The sequence below is a fragment of the Gasterosteus aculeatus genome, chromosome 18 (assembly GCF_964276395.1).
Source record: "Gasterosteus aculeatus chromosome 18, fGasAcu3.hap1.1, whole genome shotgun sequence".
NCBI classification, from domain to species: domain Eukaryota; kingdom Metazoa; phylum Chordata; class Actinopteri; order Perciformes; family Gasterosteidae; genus Gasterosteus; species Gasterosteus aculeatus.
The window spans coordinates 16,952,324-16,970,053 of NC_135706.1; the positions used below are offsets into that span (position 1 = coordinate 16,952,324).

General features: G+C 41.4%; 3 protein-coding genes and 1 non-coding gene across 8 annotated transcripts; 3 read left to right on the forward strand and 1 right to left on the reverse strand.

Annotated features, from left to right (window-relative positions):
- Window positions 1-1,186: 1,186 nt before the first annotated feature.
- tmem251 (transmembrane protein 251) lies at window positions 1,187-2,527 on the forward strand. Of its 2 annotated transcripts, none has more exons than XM_040169661.2 (2): window positions 1,187-1,319; window positions 1,926-2,527. In XM_040169661.2, the coding sequence occupies exon 2, from the start codon at window positions 1,934-1,936 to the stop codon at window positions 2,318-2,320; it is 387 nt and encodes a 128-aa protein (XP_040025595.1). In that variant the 5' UTR covers window positions 1,187-1,319; window positions 1,926-1,933; the 3' UTR covers window positions 2,321-2,527. The 2 variants fall into 2 exon arrangements, with proteins under 2 accessions (XP_040025595.1, XP_040025596.1); XM_040169662.2 differs by having other exon boundaries at window positions 1,204-1,337.
- A 649-nt stretch (window positions 2,528-3,176) lies between these two features.
- Window positions 3,177-5,606, reverse strand: LOC120814269 (uncharacterized). The gene is made up of 2 exons (XR_013453447.1): window positions 3,492-5,606; window positions 3,177-3,375 (listed from the first exon to the last, which is right to left on the reverse strand). It is a non-coding gene; the product is annotated as an uncharacterized LOC120814269 (transcript).
- On the forward strand, window positions 5,520-14,160 carry ubr7 (ubiquitin protein ligase E3 component n-recognin 7). 4 transcript variants are annotated; one of them, XM_040169658.2, is made up of 12 exons: window positions 5,520-5,763; window positions 6,286-6,410; window positions 7,128-7,261; window positions 8,972-9,032; window positions 10,247-10,342; window positions 10,859-10,912; window positions 11,033-11,138; window positions 11,269-11,348; window positions 11,651-11,815; window positions 11,903-12,068; window positions 12,743-12,804; window positions 13,908-14,160. In XM_040169658.2, exons 2-12 carry the CDS (start codon window positions 6,294-6,296, stop codon window positions 13,986-13,988), a joined length of 1,122 nt encoding a protein of 373 aa, XP_040025592.1. In that variant the 5' UTR covers window positions 5,520-5,763; window positions 6,286-6,293; the 3' UTR covers window positions 13,989-14,160. The 4 variants fall into 4 exon arrangements, with proteins under 4 accessions (XP_040025592.1, XP_040025593.1, XP_077950008.1 ...); XM_040169659.2 differs by having other exon boundaries at window positions 5,523-5,763; window positions 6,289-6,410; XM_078093882.1 differs by lacking the exon at window positions 7,128-7,261 and having other exon boundaries at window positions 5,530-5,763.
- Window positions 14,161-15,316: 1,156 nt separating this feature from the next.
- Window positions 15,317-16,460, forward strand: LOC120814267 (uncharacterized). The gene is made up of 2 exons (XM_040169660.2): window positions 15,317-15,628; window positions 16,261-16,460. The coding sequence occupies exons 1-2, from the start codon at window positions 15,332-15,334 to the stop codon at window positions 16,372-16,374; spliced, it is 411 nt and encodes a 136-aa protein (XP_040025594.1). The 5' UTR covers window positions 15,317-15,331; the 3' UTR covers window positions 16,375-16,460.
- The last annotated feature ends 1,270 nt before the right edge of the window (window positions 16,461-17,730 follow it).

Below are 17,730 nucleotides of genomic sequence, written 5' to 3' on the forward strand. Positions count from 1 at the left end.
CCGAACTTTACGAGCTAGCGAGGACATTAGCCTCAGGCTACAACGAGCTACACTTTTTCACGTCTAACGGATGATCTTCAGAGCTGGAGGTGTAGACTCCTCCACACGGCCGCTCCGACCGTCACTCCTCCGCGACACGAACACTAACCCCAACAACCTAAACCTAAACTTGCAATCGACTGTAACTTCTTCTTAATCGCAGGTGCGCACCCCGGGCGCCGCCATCCTCTTCTCCGTCGTTCCTCGTCTCCTCCTTGTCCCGCCCCCTCCACTCTCTCCATTCGCCAGCGCACCAACTTTTCAGTCACTGATTGGCTGGACCTGTGGTCAAGTTCTGTGGTGCTATTGGGTGTGGAACTTAGGATTGATGTCCCAAAGTAATTGCAAGGGCTGCATATAAATAAATATGTCCACACTCTGGTTGTACCCCTACATATAATTTCTCTGAAGATGGTCTACAAAGAAGCATCTTAGATGCCTTCGTCCATGTGTTGTTACAGTGCTGAGTCATGCAGACGGCATAAAACAACCATGTTCAAAGTATTACTTGATTAACAAATGCAGAATAAATTAGTTATGCTAACAGGTACTTACACGATGTGCATTTCACAGTCATGATCGTTATTTCTTTTTTATTAGATCTTTTGAACAGCCAAATGATACGTCACTATTGAAATATTGCCACCGCAAGGAATTGTGGGACGGAATTAACTCCTTTCCTTTCGTAAAGGACGGTCCAGTGGTTAATGTGCTACAGGAGCTAAGTAGAGAAGCATTGAAGCTCCTTTCCTTAGCGTTAGAGAATTCAAACAGCTCTTATCATGGCGGCCACTTGCACTGCTTCCGGGTGATTTCACTCGGTTAAGAACCTTTCTAAACAAATTTGACAACTGGAATCCATCCAGACGCTGAGGGGCTAAATCTGTTTGGATAAAAGCTCTATATAAAACAAGCGGCACTGGAAGAAACAGAGGAAGCCAGGAGCTGAGCAATGAGAAAATAAGGGGGGGGGGGGGACAGGAAAAATAATTACAACACATGTAGTGTGTTTCTGAAAAAGAATGAAACAATAACTCCGTGTTTCTGTTTAGGCCAGCAGAGAAGGCTTTGCTGGCCCTGGACAAATATACATTGATTTACATATAAATAAATAAATGAGGTGGCGCTGGCGAGTCAGACATGAGAATGACATCATTCACGAGTGTCAGGTGACAAAACAGGAAGAAAGAGAGAGGAGACTTCTCGGACCTCCAGCGAAAGCCAGTGGGTTCACGACCCAAAAGCAGAATTTTAATTTGAAAGAATCAGAACGAAAGAAGGTAAGAGCGAAATACCAGGTAAGCACACTGCTAAGGTCTTGTTTACAGGCTGCTTACTGACCGCTAACCAGTAGCTTACTGAGCGCTAGCGGGCAGCTCACTGAGCGCTAGCGGGCAGCTCACTGAGCGCTAGCGGGCAGCTCACTGAGCGCTAGCGGGCAGCTCACTGAGCGCTAGCGGGCAGCTCACTGAGCGCTAGCGGGCTATTTCACTGTGTAAATAAACAGAACAGGCTCAGAGGATCTATGAAATCCTGCTACATTGAGGTTAAAACGGATTTTAAACTGGCTAAAAATGGTCAATATATTGATTATGGAATTGTGTGTATATATACACACATATATATATACGATTATGTATTGACTGATTTTACTTAGTCAATTTACTTTACAATACTTTACCTTACTTTAAGGTGGGTGCATTGATTGTTCATAATGTATACTGATTTCTTTAAGAATTGATGATGTATTAATCACATATGGATTGATTACTGGTCCATTATTTATTTTTCAGTATGGCAGATGGTGACCTTTGTCAGTAAATACAATGACTTACTGACTTGCAGTAGTGATGATATATTAAACATTAATTGTGTTTCCCACACAGTATGGAGGATGATGAACTTCCGTCAGCGGATGGGTTGGCTGTGCGTGGCTCTTTACTTGCTACTCAGCGTCATGGCAGTGTACTACGTGTTTGAGGTCCACAGCTTCAGTTTGGAGCACGTGCAGAGAGGTGGGGCTGGCCCATCAGCGCCATCCCTCGCAATCAGCTGGTCTCAGCGGGTGACTGCTTACCTGCCACCACTTCCTGTCTGGTTATGGGCGTTGGTTTTCCTTCTGCCATACCTGCAGCTCTTCCTCTTCCTTTTCTCCTGCACGAGAGCTGACCCCCGAGCAGTGGGTTATTGCGTCCTTCCTGTCTGCCTCGCCCTGCTGTGCAGCCGCCAAGCCACACGCAAACCGGCCAATCGGAAAATTCCGACACTGATCGACACGTAAGCGGACGAACAATCAGAAGCCTGCTGCTCAGCCACGAGAGGGCAATCAATCAGAGGGGCTCACTGCCGGACAACAGACTGAACTCCTCCTGTGTGCCTTTTTGTTTCTATTAGTTAGGAGTTGATGAAAAGACTGCTCAGAATTTGTGTGTGTGTCTGCGTAGCATGGCATCTTTATTACAAAATCAATAAAATGGAGAAACAATGATTGGTGTGACTTTTATCTGAATATTATGAGCAGGTAATCACCAAACTGATATTCTAGAATGACAAACATCTGTGTTTGGGCTCTGGTTTCCATCTGTTTACTACCGAATATACTATCAGACACAGGCGTAGGGTTCTCGACGCATTAGAGTGCAGAGTGGCAGCCATTTAAAATACGTTACCTCTTTATACTGCTTACTGGCATTATCCAGAAATATACATCATGTACTAATAATCTATACCCTTTGTGTAATTGGAGCTATCGAGGGGAAGCAGTGGAGAGAGTGAAGACGGGAAGTCTAAGCCGAACCCTTTAAAAAGTGGAGAAGGTTGGAACAATCTAACGCATCACTATTGTTTAGACTACTGCTGCATCAGGGCTTGTTTGTGAAACCCACCGGGTATTTTTTATTTAGTTTCATATTTGCACTAGTTACCCATATAAGTGACATTTTATATGCACCAGGGTCCGTCTCTAGGTGACATCCTTCCCAGACTTCAAGAAGAATGCCTTGTCCTTTGCGAGGATAAGTCGGTTATGTATTTCTGTATCGGACCCAATGTGTTACACATTATTTAGTCATCTAGATTTCAGGTAACAAAACTCTGAAATACATTTAAAGACAGTTTGGAAGAATGAATGTAGAAGCTAAACGAAATAAAACATTTATTATATGTATTACGATAGACCTCCCAAATGTGTACGAACAAAAAACATTGCGTCCTCAAGTCTATAGGTTTCAGAAGTTTGTCCTCCGGTGTGTCAGCTTTTGGATTTTTTAGCTGGAGGCTGTAGGTAAGAGCTTGGAGGCTCGTTTTCTTCATCACTGCCCTCATCCGTTTCTTCGCCTACAGCAGGTAAAAGACAGGGGAGTCAGAAAAATCTAGTGGAGTCCCAAATAGGTAGAAGTATGCCGGTCTATCTATTTACCTCTGACTGCTAATGTTAGCAGCACGTAGCTCACCTTCTGCGCAGTCTCCGCAGGTCTTTTCCTGCTCCACCAGATTGCTGAGGAGCTGCGACACGTTCGTGTTCAGCTCATGAACTCCACTGATGAGAGAACAAAGATTATTTTCAACTTTAACGCTTATTTTCTCTCTTTGTCCGTCTCTCAACATCAGCTCTGCTATCACGGCCGCCATCTTTACTACAGCTCTCTTTCTTCATCACGTGGTCTCTGCTGCTTTCAGGCGTTTTACGTTAATTAAATATCTGTTCTGAGAAGTATTGGTAGAAGAGGCTCAGTGCTTTTAACAGGGACATTGATTGTTGTGTTTTATACACGGTTTTAAATTTACAAACATATATTCTATGGAAGTGAAACAGGGACAAAGCATTGCTGTGAGGACCGTTAAAAGTACGTGATTTGTAGATGACACGCGAACTCACCGAAGGGCTACCGCATGAAGTTCTTTTAATGTACTTTAATGGTCTTCAAATGTTTCTTTTTGAAACCCGATGACCTCTGACCCCTCGGTACTGCAGAAGTTGCCATTAGCGAGTAGCAGAAGTTAGCAGAAACTCACCGATTCATAACAAAGCCCCAATCCCCCCTAAACCCTGGCCCTAACCCCCCATTGATCACTGTATCGTATATATTAAATACTATATTAATCACTAATGATGTGGAGACACGGATAAGGCTCAGGTACATTTAATTTACAGTGATGTTTGTGCTTTCAAATGGACAAGGACTATCACGCTGATTATTGTCCTGTTGATGTTTGAGTAACAAGAAGACAAACGGTAGGTGTGGATGTGCAATGTAGGCCTATCCATTAAAATATGAAATGATCATGATCAATTATCGTTGCTATATCAAACCTCTTCTGTAATGCAGTGTGATGTAATAGAACAGCCCTGAATTAAATGTTTCCCTCATTAACGTTTTATGGGTTTCTTCCATCCAATATTAATGAATATTATATAATATAATAAATAAGTAAAATACTTTACAATCAAGAGCTGTATTGAATTCATTAGCAAGACCAGCTGACGTGGTGACAGAACAACGTCCTCCGTCCAGTCTGGACTTTTGAGTCCATTCTCCCGAGGGAGGCACTCTAGGTCAGCACTGCGTTGGCCTTCCCTAACTCCGATAAGTTATGCTAAAAGTTACTTACATGATCTGCGTTTCTCGGTCATGGTCGTTAGTTCTTGGGAACGCCTGAATGATAGATGATGGTCCAGTAGTTCCTATGCTAAATGAGCTAAGTAAGGAAGCATTGAAGCTCCTTTATTTAGCATTTTTGGATTCCAACCCACTCACACTACTTCCGGGTGATTTTACTCAGTTAGGAACCTTCTTAAGAAGAAAGGACCATTCCAGCGCAGCCTGGGACAGAACCAAACCCTCGTGCCTGAGAGTCCGCAGTTGTGTCTCATTTTGTCCTCTGCATCCTCATGAGGAGTCTGCTTTAGCGCTTGACCTGGGCTGGGTCCTCCAACGGCCACATAGGCTGAACCAAGTGGTCGCTGAAACGGGTCTGACGTTGCCTGGCAACCTGCTGCGCTTGACAATGAAAGCTGTATAACCCGAAAAACTAAAATGCAGAAAGAGAATGTAATCTTATTCTTGTTTCATTTAGGAATATATGCTTCACGCCAAGAGCATACACATTTATTAACTTGTATGCAGAGACTTTTTATAATCACATCACTAAACTAAATGTATAGTCAGTTTATAATCGGTGGCGGAAATGCACCAATAAGGTGTAGTGATGTGTCGTTCGTGAACGATTCGTTCATTTTGAATGAATCCTTACAAGGACTCGAGAGTTTTGAGTCCTCTCAAAAAAAGATTAGTTCATTTTCTCGTGACTTGCATAGGCTCAATGAACGAAACATTGACCCGAAGCCATGGTCGGGAGTAGTTATTATTTTAATGCAGGAATTCATCTTACCACCCCCCGCCGACATGAACGAATGACTCGAAAAAAGATTCGTTCATCTTACTGAACGAGATTCAAAGAACCGAGTCGGTAAAATGATCAGAACTTCCCATCACTAATAAGATGGATGCCAACTGCTATAAACCCAAAAGAGGATATAATCGGGACAACTAAGTCGCAGCTGAAGTGACGTATGCGGTCAACGAAGTCGCAGCCGATGTGACGTATGCGGTCGATGAACGATGAGCAGCTGCACGAAGAGGCAGCCGACCTGTGATTGGGACAAATCGATCGCGTTATTGCTTTGTTTGCTGCCTTATCGAACGGTGTGAACAGTTTTACTTGGTAAGTTTCAGTTGTATTTACCAAACGTTAGCTCACACTGTTTGCATCAGCATGGATATGTTTACGGATGAAGCTAAGCTGTTAGCATCAATTGCTAAGTTAGCATTGCTAAGTTAAGTAATATTTCTAACGTTAGGTAGCTAATTGGTGCTAATACTGTTCTCGTCACCATTTATATAACTAGTTAACGATATTGTTATGTTTCCGGTGGAAGCTAACGATGTTAAATGCTAACGGATTATTCAGCCGATCGGACTGATCGATGAGCTGTCTGTTCGGAGTTAAAGGTAGCCGTAGTTAACCATCACCGTGTCTTTGCCCTGACCACAAACCTCAGATAAGACGCAGCATGAACACAATGTGAACGCATACAAAAATCACCCATTATGTGACCGTGTCTCCGATGCTTATTGTTGCCATCGTTCGTTTCAACCAATAACTGCGTATGTTTTGAATAGTGTGTTTATCAGGCTGAATTCCAGATAACCGCTAATTGGGCTCTGTTGTTGGTTTCCATGGTAGCAGAAAAGATGTCTGAAGAGCAGACTGTTTCTCTGATTGATATTCTGGAGGAAGATGAAGAGTTGGAGGAAGAAGCTTCAGCAGTGTTGGCAGGAAGTGACTCTGATCACTGCTCTTACCCTCAGGTCAGTTTCTTTTCATATTTGTACTTATCTACAGATCTGTATATATGTAGAGCAGTGTTTCCCCGACCATTAGAACACCACACCCCCCCTCGCGCCCCCTGTTATTTTCCCACACTTGGCAGTTCCACACAGACATGAATAGATTGCGAATATGTCCGTGTGAAGCCCCCCCCCCCTGATGTTTTAAACCCAGGGAGCGCACTGTAGATGCAGATCTATATGTGTAAATACATATAAAAATGCATTATATAATGTATACATGCATACTTATAAAAGTGATCTGTACATAGACAAGGAATAGCTGAACAACAACAAGAAGCGGGGAGGGGGGATGATTACCAGGAACCCAACCTCCTTCTTTCTAAAGCTGTGCAGAAGCTCCTGAGTGGTACAAGCGGTAAAGAAATGGTGGTCCTCTGGTGAGAACCCTGATGGAGATCCTGGTCCATCTCCGCCCCCTGGTGTCATTAACCAAGCTGTATCTAACCCTTTCCATTGATGCTCCTCTCACCTGGAATAAGTTGGAACTACTGAGAGGGATGTTCCTTCATATCGCCAGTATCTTCATCACCAAACCGATCACTGCTTCTGAAGGACACAAAGCTTAACTGACCTGCTGATTTTGGGTTTTGTAGCCTTTTACTGGATACTTTGAATGTTGTTTTACGCAAGAGGAAATGCTTCTCCAAACCATAAGTGTGTTTTTGTGTGTCTCAGGGCTATGTGAAGCGTCAGGCTCTGTATGCCTGCAACAGCTGCAGACCAAAGGGAGGAGAGGCCGCAGGAGTCTGTCTGGCCTGCTCATACAAATGTCACGAAGGTCACGACCTTTTTGAACTCTACACCAAGAGGTCAACACTCCCCTTTTAAATATATGATCAATCACATTTTAGCATTCAAACTGTTAACATTGTGTGTCATTTCAAAACGTACCATGTTACAATTATCAAACATCCTTCAATCAGGGCCTGATCAGATTGTGGTTGGACCTGGATCACTATCAGTCATAGTAAACGAGCTAAACGTCTGTTGTTAGTAAACGAATAATACTTCTGTTGTAACATGAACAAACAATACTCCATGGTCCGATTCCTCATACGTGGTTCAACAGAGTTGATCAAATATCCCATTATCCAGCTCAAATTAACCCAATGATTGAAGCCAGGCTTCCTTGGCTCCTCAGAGGCTGATCCGCACTCAAACAGTCCCGGTAGTTTCAACCAGACGTCAGTAATCATAATTGCGCATCCTACTACAAAAGGTGGAAGAGTTGATCACCGAAACCATGATTCGCTAACCGCACAACGACAAATAAACTTAAAGGAAGACAAGCAGGAGATGATCATGAAGACATACGAGGAGTTTAAGACCATAATCTGTGTATTTGAATCATATCGGTTGTATGAATTGAACGTATTTCACTTCTGTTATGTTGTTCAATCTGTCTACGTGACATCCATCGTAGTCTGTCCATCCCGGGGGAGCGATCCTTCTCTGCCGTTTTCTCTAGAGGTTTCTCTTTTTTTTCTTTTCTTTTTTTTTTCCACATCAAAGGGTTTTTCATTTGTAAAGGGACTTTTTCCTGTGCCAATATGAGGGTTTCAGTGAATTGAATACGTCTCAAAACCGGCGAGAAAAGCAGCACCCCAACCCTTGGGTTAGGAAAATGTATAGGCTAATTTGAAGTGCCTCATCACTCTAATCAATCAGACTATTTCTTTACCACTACCATCCAATGAGAAAATCGTGTTCGCTCAACTCTTACAGGCCGATAAAACAAGCTCAAAGAGTATCGAATTGATACAAATTAATAGTTATAAGGATATATCTACTGTATGCGCTTATCTTTCATATTAGTGTAGATAACCATTTAGAAATAGGAGTTTTTATATGTACTGTATGTATTGTTGGGGTCGTCGTGGCGCAGGGGGTAGAGCGGGTGCGCTGGGAACCGCAAGGTTGGTGGTTCAAGTCTCGGCTGCCACATGTTTCAAGTGGATAAAAGCGTCACCTAAATGACCTGTAATGTAATATTACTCATAATCAATTGAAGCAGTGACTTTAGGAACGCAGCGGCTTTCCTGATGTTCTACGTGTCACTGATACGGTACAAACATGTACAGTCTGTGGGACAGTCAATGCCCGGCTGCAGTGTGTGTGCTGTTGGTCTTCTTGTAAATGAATGATTCCTTGTTGGCAGCATCAATATCGCTCGTACAGGAAGTAATGTCATAACGGGTCTTTGTGATGTCTGAGAACTCTGCCTTTTAAAATGTTAATCTAACCGATATCGCTCCTATATCAATGAGGAAGAGCGCTGCCCTTTTTTCTGGGAGAGTGGCGAGCTTTAGCTGACTTAGCCTGTGCAGGTTTTTGCATGTGTTGCTATGGTGATTTTGCCAAACGTGTTTTGTGGAACCAAAAAGCCTGATTTATGTAATCTTATCCTGAAAATGATCCAGGTAACTTGGTTAGCCACTAACGAGGAACGGGGCCCTGTTGTAAGTAATGAAACAATCAATACCTCTGTTGTTACTAAACGGCTCCTTTTCTGTCTGCAGGAACTTCCGCTGTGACTGTGGAAACAAGAAGTTCACAGAGCTAAAGTGTAAACTTAATCCTGTGAGTTCACATCACATTCATTTACATTTTGTTTAACTGGAATCGATGTTCACTGGTCCCTTTTAAAGATAATTTAATATTATCCTCCTAATTAAATTATTATAATCATTAATGAATAATTATATGTATAGCCTGTTAACACAGTTAAAAAAAAATATAAATTATTTTGAACGTGAGAAAGAACGTGAACGTTTCTTTCTGGCACTAAATACACATACATACATACCATGGGTCAGAGTAGGTGGGGTGTGTTGATCAGTATAGGCGTCCTCACACGTCTCACCCAATGAGAGCATTTTTGGGCTGCTGCAGCGAGGACAGAAACCTGGAGAAAAGGAGCAAACTCTTGCGTGGACATTTTCATTGCAAATCTTTTACAGACGGAAAATTGATGAAAGTTATTGATACTTGCATCACTGAAAGTTGTTTTTTTTTCTTGACCATAAATGGACTTCACACTAAACTCCCTGCACAGTAAAGGCAAACTGTGTACTTCTTGATTGACTGTTTATGCTGCTCTCTGATGAAACCTACATGCTCACGCTGGTACTTGTTTAGGAACAAAAAAAACTAATGGTTTGATAAATGTGAACTTGTTATGATCGTGGAGGGTAACTTGGTTTTCTATAGCATTCTAAATAAAACATGGATACAAACGCATTCAAACACACACACACACTTGTTTTTTGCCGGTTCCTTACCACTTAAAATATTCAGGGCCTAAGACCTGACCAAATGACCTGGCTGCTATCTAAAACCCTGAAGAGCATCAGGCGCTGGACCTGGGGCGACAGGGTCTTCTCAGCTGCTGCACCTCCCCGCTGGAACGCCCCCTCATCCACATCCACCAGGCTCCCACCGTATCATCATTCAAACAAGCCCTCAAAACCTCCACATGCTAACTTCTACATGATGTATTCTGTGCAGTTTTCTCCAGTTCTATTTTATTTGTTTATTTTAATTATAGTGTTTATGTCTGTTTCTATTATCTGGTTTTGTTCTGGTCTGTCATTGTAAAGTGTCTTTTGGTACCTAGAAAAACCCCACCGAAAGTATTATTATTTGCTGGTACACAGGAAAACCCGTCTAAACTTGTGCAAGCTGGTTTTCAGAGTTTGTTGCCAAGTCGCCTCGACGTACGAGGGCCGACCAATTTTCATGTTATTGCTTTATTTGGCAGGAACATGGCTATAGAGCTATGTTTTGTCTTTCAGGTGAAGGAGGAGGTCAACGCTCTGAATAAGTACAGTCATAACTTCTCTGGACTTTACTGTACCTGCAGCCGTCCGTATCCAGACCCAGACGACCAGGTGAGACGCACAGTGCTCAATGGAATCTACCACATGCAACGTTATTTGTTCATGTCTTTATTATGTAAGACACACAGGCTGATGTTGCTGTGAGAGAAATAGTTTTCAGAATTGCTTAGAGAGGGCCATTTCAATTATTATTTAAATGATTAGACCCCATCGGATTAAATGGAAGTCTGTGGTGTCGCACGCAGCAGCATTCTAACCTTTATTTAAGCATCTGGTTTGAGGCTTGGTTCTCATGAAATGAGGATTATCATACGTACAATATTTCAGTTACATATTGCCATGTGTCCACAATAATTAATAGAGGGCAGTAAACGTAAAAACCAACAATTAAGCATTTTAATGAGGCATATCTTGACATTTAAGAAATCGCTCAATGTAAGATAAAACAACGTCCAGCCCTTTCCTGATCTTCACCGTTCGCTGGCCTTTACTTGACCCATAACTGACCATTACCTCAGCACCAGGTGTGCTCTTTGTTCTAAATAATATGTGTCCCCCTGTGTGTAGGTGGAGGACGAGATGATTCAGTGTGTGGTGTGTGAGGACTGGTTGCATGGCCGGGTGAGTTCTATTTTAACCTGGGTTCTAACTCTTTTCTATTCAAATTTAGTCTTTATTTTAATAACCGTGTCACTTGTGAAGTGTTTGTCACCAATCTAAGTCCGCTGCATCTGTTGACAGCACCTGGGCCGAGTGGTTCCAGACTGTGTCGAGCTGCAGGAGATGATATGTGAATCCTGTATGAACAAAAACCCTTTTCTCTGGACCTACGCTGCTCACCTGTCAGGTAAACCAGGTTGTTCTTCTCACCTCTCAGGTAACTAGTCTCAGTTAGTCTCCGGTTAAAGGTTCGTATCACCTCTCTGGTGAACTACCGGTCCAGTTAATCATCTTTTTCATATTTGTGTGACATTAAGTTTCAGGTGCAGCAGTTCAGGTGAAGGAGGAAAGAGATGCAGAAGAGTCAAACACAAACCTTTCTACCAAAGACGAAAAGGTGAAACGATTAAGCTTAAAATTGTACATCCGTACACTACGCGAGTAAAATTGCTTTGCTCTATTAGATCGTATATGTCAAACTCAAGGCCAGTGGAATTTTTTGGCCCGCAGGATAATATTTAGTTACTAGTTACTATTAAAGCTGGCTCGCCGGTATATTGTATATAATAAGTAGCTGTTATCTTTAGTCAGTTCAGCCCACTTGAGATCAAACTCACACCTCAACATCTAACTTTTGCTGACCCTAAACCATCACCACATCACCTATTGATGTGATCGATTTAATGAATAATCTGTCAGGGTGCTGACGTCATCGAGCCCAGCTGTAAGCGAAGCCGCGAGGAAGCGGCCCCAAGCTGCAGACTTAAGGAGCTTCGGGCGATTGGTCAACAAAGAAGCCAATCGGGAGCTGTGTTCTGGCCATCAGGGTGGCGCTCTAAGCTCTGCTCGTGTAGCACCTGTAAGGTAAGATTTAACAGTGTCTATTGGCTCACATATCGATGATGTCAGCTTGTTGTTATCTGACCTCTAAACCACCAATGAGTTATTCAGGATGATCTGTCTGGAGCCGACTTGTCCTTCCTGTTGGACGAGTCGGACACCGTCCTCGCCTACGAGAACAAAGGAAAGACCAATGAACAGCGACAGCCGGGACATGACCCTCTGATGTCAGCTCTGGACAACCTAAACCACGTGCAGCAGCTGGAGATCATCCATGGTATAAAAAACGAACCAAACTACGTATTCCACTACCAGTATTGCACGTTAAACTACCAGTATACTGTATTAAAACTACCAGTAGCACACATTAAACAATTAGGACTCTGTATTAAACTTCTAGTACAATGTATTAATTCACCAGTAAAACATATTAAACTACCCGGAGTACGTATTAAACTATTAGGACTACGTATTAATTTACAAGTAACTCATATTAAACTACCAGGACTACTTATTAAACTGGCAGTATTCCAATTTAAGTTGCCTATATTGAACATTAAACTACCGTTACCCAGTGGTGGCAGGTCCATAGAGGGCAATGGGGCGTGACCATGAGCCAAAAACATTATCATTTTTTAAAATGATATTAAAAATACGTTGTGCAAATAGTCAATTTTTGTTTATTTGTGATATATATATACACATACATTGATATACTGAATTGTTTGAATAAGATGTCCTTAATTAAACTACTGGGATGTTTACTGAAACTGATTGGCTGGCCCTACCAAATACAAAAATACGCCATTGCCATTACCGCATATTGAACTACCAGTGGTACACATACAACTACCATAAACTATTTAATTACCAGGACTACACATATTATTACTAGTTGTACTTGACCACAAGTCATAAGAAAAGACACACAGTATCTCTTGTCTGTTTCAGGGTACAATGACATGAAAACTGAACTGAAGGACTTCCTGCAGAGATTTGCTGAAGAAGGAAAGGTAAGTCTAGGAGTGAGATTTTTTGCCTGACATTTGATCAGGGGTGAAAGGTAACTGACACCACGCTCAAGATGTAAAAGTCTCCTGTCAATCATAAAGTCATATGACTGTACTCTGATAAGTTGAGACTGCTCATGATGTCACGTAACTCCTCTGATATGTTGTGACTCCTGATGATGTCATGTGACTGTTCTGATAGCTGTGTCTCAATTTGTGGGCTTCATCCTCATGAGGATCCAGCCTTCGCGGTAGCCCTAGGCTGGTCCTCCAACGACCGCATAGGCTGAACCGAGTGGTCTCTGGAATGGGACGGTCTGTCCTACGGGGGGACTTCCTGCTTGCGTCATCAGCTTTCCTCCGCTGCTCCCGTTGCCTAGCAACCTGCTGCGCTTGAATGTAAAAACCATAAAACCTGAAAAACGTTTGAAATGTAGATAGCGATGGTAATCTTTATTTAATTTAAATTCGGGAGATATGCATCACCGACCAGAGCATGATGATGTATTTCAGGCTGAGAAAAGAACATTTTCCGGTTACATTCAATTTAAATCAGTGAAACCATGTACTTTCAGCTAAAGGTAATATTGCAATATTAAGCCATACAACATCAATCAATACTGTCAATAAAAACCATAGCAGCAAACACATTTATTAACTTGTATGCAAGGGCTTTTTTTTTCATTGTTTTCTTGCCCAAATTAGCTAATTTAACTAACTTAAAATATTACAGAATAAGTTTGAGCTACAGAGGCTGAATGTCACCAATTTGTTCTTTCAGCTTGTTGTTGACTAATGTTTAGTTAGTTTATAATCACCCCACTAAACAGCAAGTTCTTTGTGTATTTATTAACGTTTGAAATATTAACATAATCATAATTATATTATAACTTTGATACATTTCTGTTCATAATACGATGTATAGAGGCTGAAAGTTGAGGCATTAAAGTGACTTTTCACTAACTACGGGCGAGCTGCTGGTAACATGACCTGCTCGTTGTGTATTTGTTATTAATGTGTGTTGGTACATTGGGTTTTCATAAAAAGCTGTTCTAACTAATAGCAGTTGTGACTCTTGATGATGTCATGTGACTCTTCTCTGATAGGTTGTGACTCCTGATGACATCCGCCAGTTCTTTGAGCAGCAGAGTAGAAAGAGACGACGAGATGATGCCGGATGCTTTTAACCTGCCTTTGACCTTGATATGACCTTTGGACCTTTTCTTGTTTTTATTTTTCAGTTCATTTTGAAGTAGACAGACTTCCTGTTTTTAACGTCTTACGTCTCAGTGGTCACCAACATTATTGAATGTTCGTTTCCTTTTTAATGAAAACTAATAAAACTCCGCTGAACAATGACTGAGTCATCATATTATGGGATCAATCAACTGCACTGATTGAACAAAACAAACCAATGTCATCTCTGTCAGACATACAGAATCTATATGTGTGTGGACCCCTTGGACTTTTCTACATTTCGTCATGGTATAACCAAAGATTCAAATTGATTTGAAATGGGATTTTATGGACTAAAACAAAATTGTCCAGCATCTGAAAGTTGGGAAAAAGTTTTCATGGATTTCAAAATGATTTACAAATACAAATCTGAGCAGTGTTGAGTGCATTAGTATTCACCCCCTTTACTGTAAAACCCCTCACAAAGATCTGGTGTGACCAAACCTACCAAGAGAAGGCCGTCCACCCAAACAGACACAAAGGAGAAAATAAATCTGAAGCAACCAAGAGGCCCATGGGAACTCTGGAGCATCATGCCGCTCTTCAGCAGCTACAGGGAAACTAGTCAGAATGAGGGAAAGCTCGAGAGAGGCAAATACGTAGCAATATTTGAACTAAAAGGGCGTATGGAGACTGGCGGAGGTTCGTCTTCTAGCAGGACAATGATCCTAAACATACAGTCAGAGCTACCTGCCTTGACAAAGCACACACCTCAATCAAATTGAGAATCTATGGCGAGATTTGAAAATGGCTGTTCAGAGACAGTCTCCATTGACTGACAGAGCTTCAAGAAGAAAGGACGAGAACATTTCCTTCTCTAGATGTGCAAAGCTGGTGGAGATATTCCCCAAAATACTTGCAGCACTTCTAGGTGCAAGTGTGTGTGGGGGGGGTCTATTTTTCTGTTATCATTGTTTGTGTCACAAGAAAAGGTATTTTGCACCGTCTATTTGAATTCTATTTGTAACAGAACCAAATGGGATGTAATGTACCCTGGTACTCTATAGTACTGTCTCATCGTGTTTGTGATGTAGCAGGGATTTTAACCAGTAGCTCTGTTCCTGTTTGTTCTGGAGATGGAATCTAATCAGATGCAGCTGCAGACCAGCTGCTCTGTTTACTGTCCTTTCTAACGTCTAACGCCACTTCTCTGACAGCACGCAAACAAGATGTCATTTTAGATATATTTCTGATTTTTTACTAATTTTACTAACCCTTTTATCATATTTATTTAGACTTACTGATATATTTGGAGTAAGTTAAAAGTTTCCTAATTACAATTCAGAAAATTAAGATGACCTCCACTAACTCCCTCCTCCTATCTCCTCCCACTTCCCTACCCTCCACCGCTCCCTTCCGATCCAGCCACAGTGGTCAAAGTGAAATCTTCGCCACCAGAGAACGGTCAATCAGAAACAGAAAATCAGAGTTCAACAGGTGTTGCTTACTTACACGGTGTGTGTTTGTTGTGGTAACAATGGCGAGTGTTGTCCTGAGGAGGATGAAGACTTTAACTCCACCAAAAGAAATAGTGAAGCAGACAAAGAAGATGATCTACAGTAAACCTCCGAGAAACAAGATCGGAGCCGCAGTGAGTGTCTTCATCTGTCTCACTATTTGTCTCACTATCTCTTTATCCGTCTCACTGTCTTTATCTTCGTCTGAGCCCCTTTGACTTTGTGACATCGGGATTCATCGCCTCTTTTGAACTACAATTTAATTATACCTATATGATGTTCATAATGTTCGTACGTTCATGATATTTATAATGTGAATACGTTCATCATCTTCACACATCATAATATTCCCTAATGGGATCAATTGAATCACTTGAACTACAAATCAAGGGCCGTCACTTTTATCATTAGTAGATCAAATTGTAACTGAATCTTTCATGTTTTTCTTTTCAGAGGTATTGTCACTGTTTTACATGTGGTATGAATTTATGAAACTATCATGTGATAATACATCTGATGGTATGAAACATAAACTACATGAATTGCTCAACTCACCTGCAGCATTATGATTTCCATTCTACTATGGTTTACCCAGAATGCACCTGGTTTCAGATTTATTCATGTAAAATGTTTTTCAAATGAATTCAACCATGTTCATTTTAGTTTTGTTAATGACCAATCAGAATTACTACGGATGTTTTTTTTAATGAACTAGATGTACTTTCTATCCTGATTTTGTCATGTGGTTGTCTTTTGTGCCTCACAGCAGAGTTTCTTGGTCATGTCGCTGTTTGCAGCAGCCATGTTGACTCCGGCTGCCTGGATCCTTCATCACCTCCCAGAGTACCGCCAGCGGTCCCAAGCGATGCCGAGAGACTGATCCTGTTCATCTTCACCGCAGGGCGTTCGCTCAGCAGTACATTCTGAACTGCAATCAATAAACATAAACTTTAATCATTAAACAAAGTGAAAATATTTAATGAAAATGTGTTTTAATACGTAAAGAACAGAGTATACATTTCCAAATTAAGAGAAACCTGCAATGCTCTCTGCTATAGCCCTTTATTTTGTTTAAAACATTTCCGGCACGTCGTCTGCTTCTCTCTCTGCATGGCTTGTACAAACAGGAAGTGTTTGTGTCTTTACAATAGATAAAATAAAGCCTCAGTTTGTTTGTGTTGGGTTTGTTCTGGTGCACTGAAGGCTAGGCACTTCCTGTTTGAGAGCATCAGTTCCCACAGATATATAATCAAACCTGAGAGGAAGGGAAACCGACATCTTCATTATGGGGAAAACAACAAACCCGTCTCTTTGATTTAACAATATTAAACTTGTGGTGATGAAAAGTTGAATACACTACAAAAAAGCATTTTGGGTCCTAGATCTGACACAACAGTACATCTCCCATCTTGGAGGTCTCAAGATAAGAACAAACTTTAATTATAACAGGACTCATTAAGCAACCAATAAAACAATGTTTCTTTAAGGCCAATGTTAGAACCTGTCGATTAGGTTTGGGTAGGTCTGGGGCGACAGCCACAAGGGGGTTGTGTTTTCAAAACAGTTTGCTTTTTTCCATCTGGGTTTCTTTGTTAGCATCTTTAGTTGTCTATGTAGCCCAGACTCTGATGTTTCTCACGGTGGGCAACATTGTCATATTAGTTCTGGATGAGGGCCTTTTTATTCTACAGTATGTGGTAGATTCAACAGGGTTTGCCCCCCATTTGGGAGGAAAATCGGGTCCAAGAGAAGGCCGGCTGAGACAAGTCACCTTACTCATCATGCCCTGTGGGAAGGTATGATTGCGTAATGTGGTGTTGAGAATTTCTAAGTGATGGATGGCCTGGAGTATTTTAAAATATGTTTTTACTCGTGAAAATGTGTGTGTGTATACTAAATTTGTGTATTTCTCCCCATGGAGACGAGCGGTGGAATAAACCCTGCAACAATTGTAGGTTGAAAATATAAAAAAATAAAATAAAATATGTATGGATGGATGGGTAAAAATTAGTGCTGGTTAAAGATGAAAAAATATAATTGATAATCATGTTTTTTTTTGTGGTTGACAGCAATAAGATGTGCAAAATTCAATAATGAATTAAAAACTAGTCCATTGCATGTTCTTTTATAGGTAATGTTATCAGAACAATATTACAGGCACTCTGGGAGCAAAAGCCAGAACAAGAAATTGTTCCTTTTGAACTTTAAATCATCTTTCAACTTTAGGTGGGCTGAC

Bases quoted from the DNA above. Each gene is read 5' to 3' on its own strand.
- ubr7 (XM_040169658.2), top strand. From the start codon at position 6,294: ATGTCTGAAGAGCAGACTGTTTCTCTGATTGATATTCTGGAGGAAGAT. The intron at 11,349-11,650 runs GTGAAACGATTA...ATAATCTGTCAG, and splicing joins TTTCTACCAAAGACGAAAAG to GGTGCTGACGTCATCGAGCC. The intron at 12,069-12,742 runs GTATAAAAAACG...TGTCTGTTTCAG, and splicing joins GCAGCTGGAGATCATCCATG to GGTACAATGACATGAAAACT.
- LOC120814267 (XM_040169660.2), top strand. From the start codon at position 15,332: ATGACCTCCACTAACTCCCTCCTCCTATCTCCTCCCACTTCCCTACCC. The intron at 15,629-16,260 runs GTGAGTGTCTTC...TGTGCCTCACAG, and splicing joins GAAACAAGATCGGAGCCGCA to CAGAGTTTCTTGGTCATGTC.
- tmem251 (XM_040169661.2), top strand. From the start codon at position 1,934: ATGATGAACTTCCGTCAGCGGATGGGTTGGCTGTGCGTGGCTCTTTAC.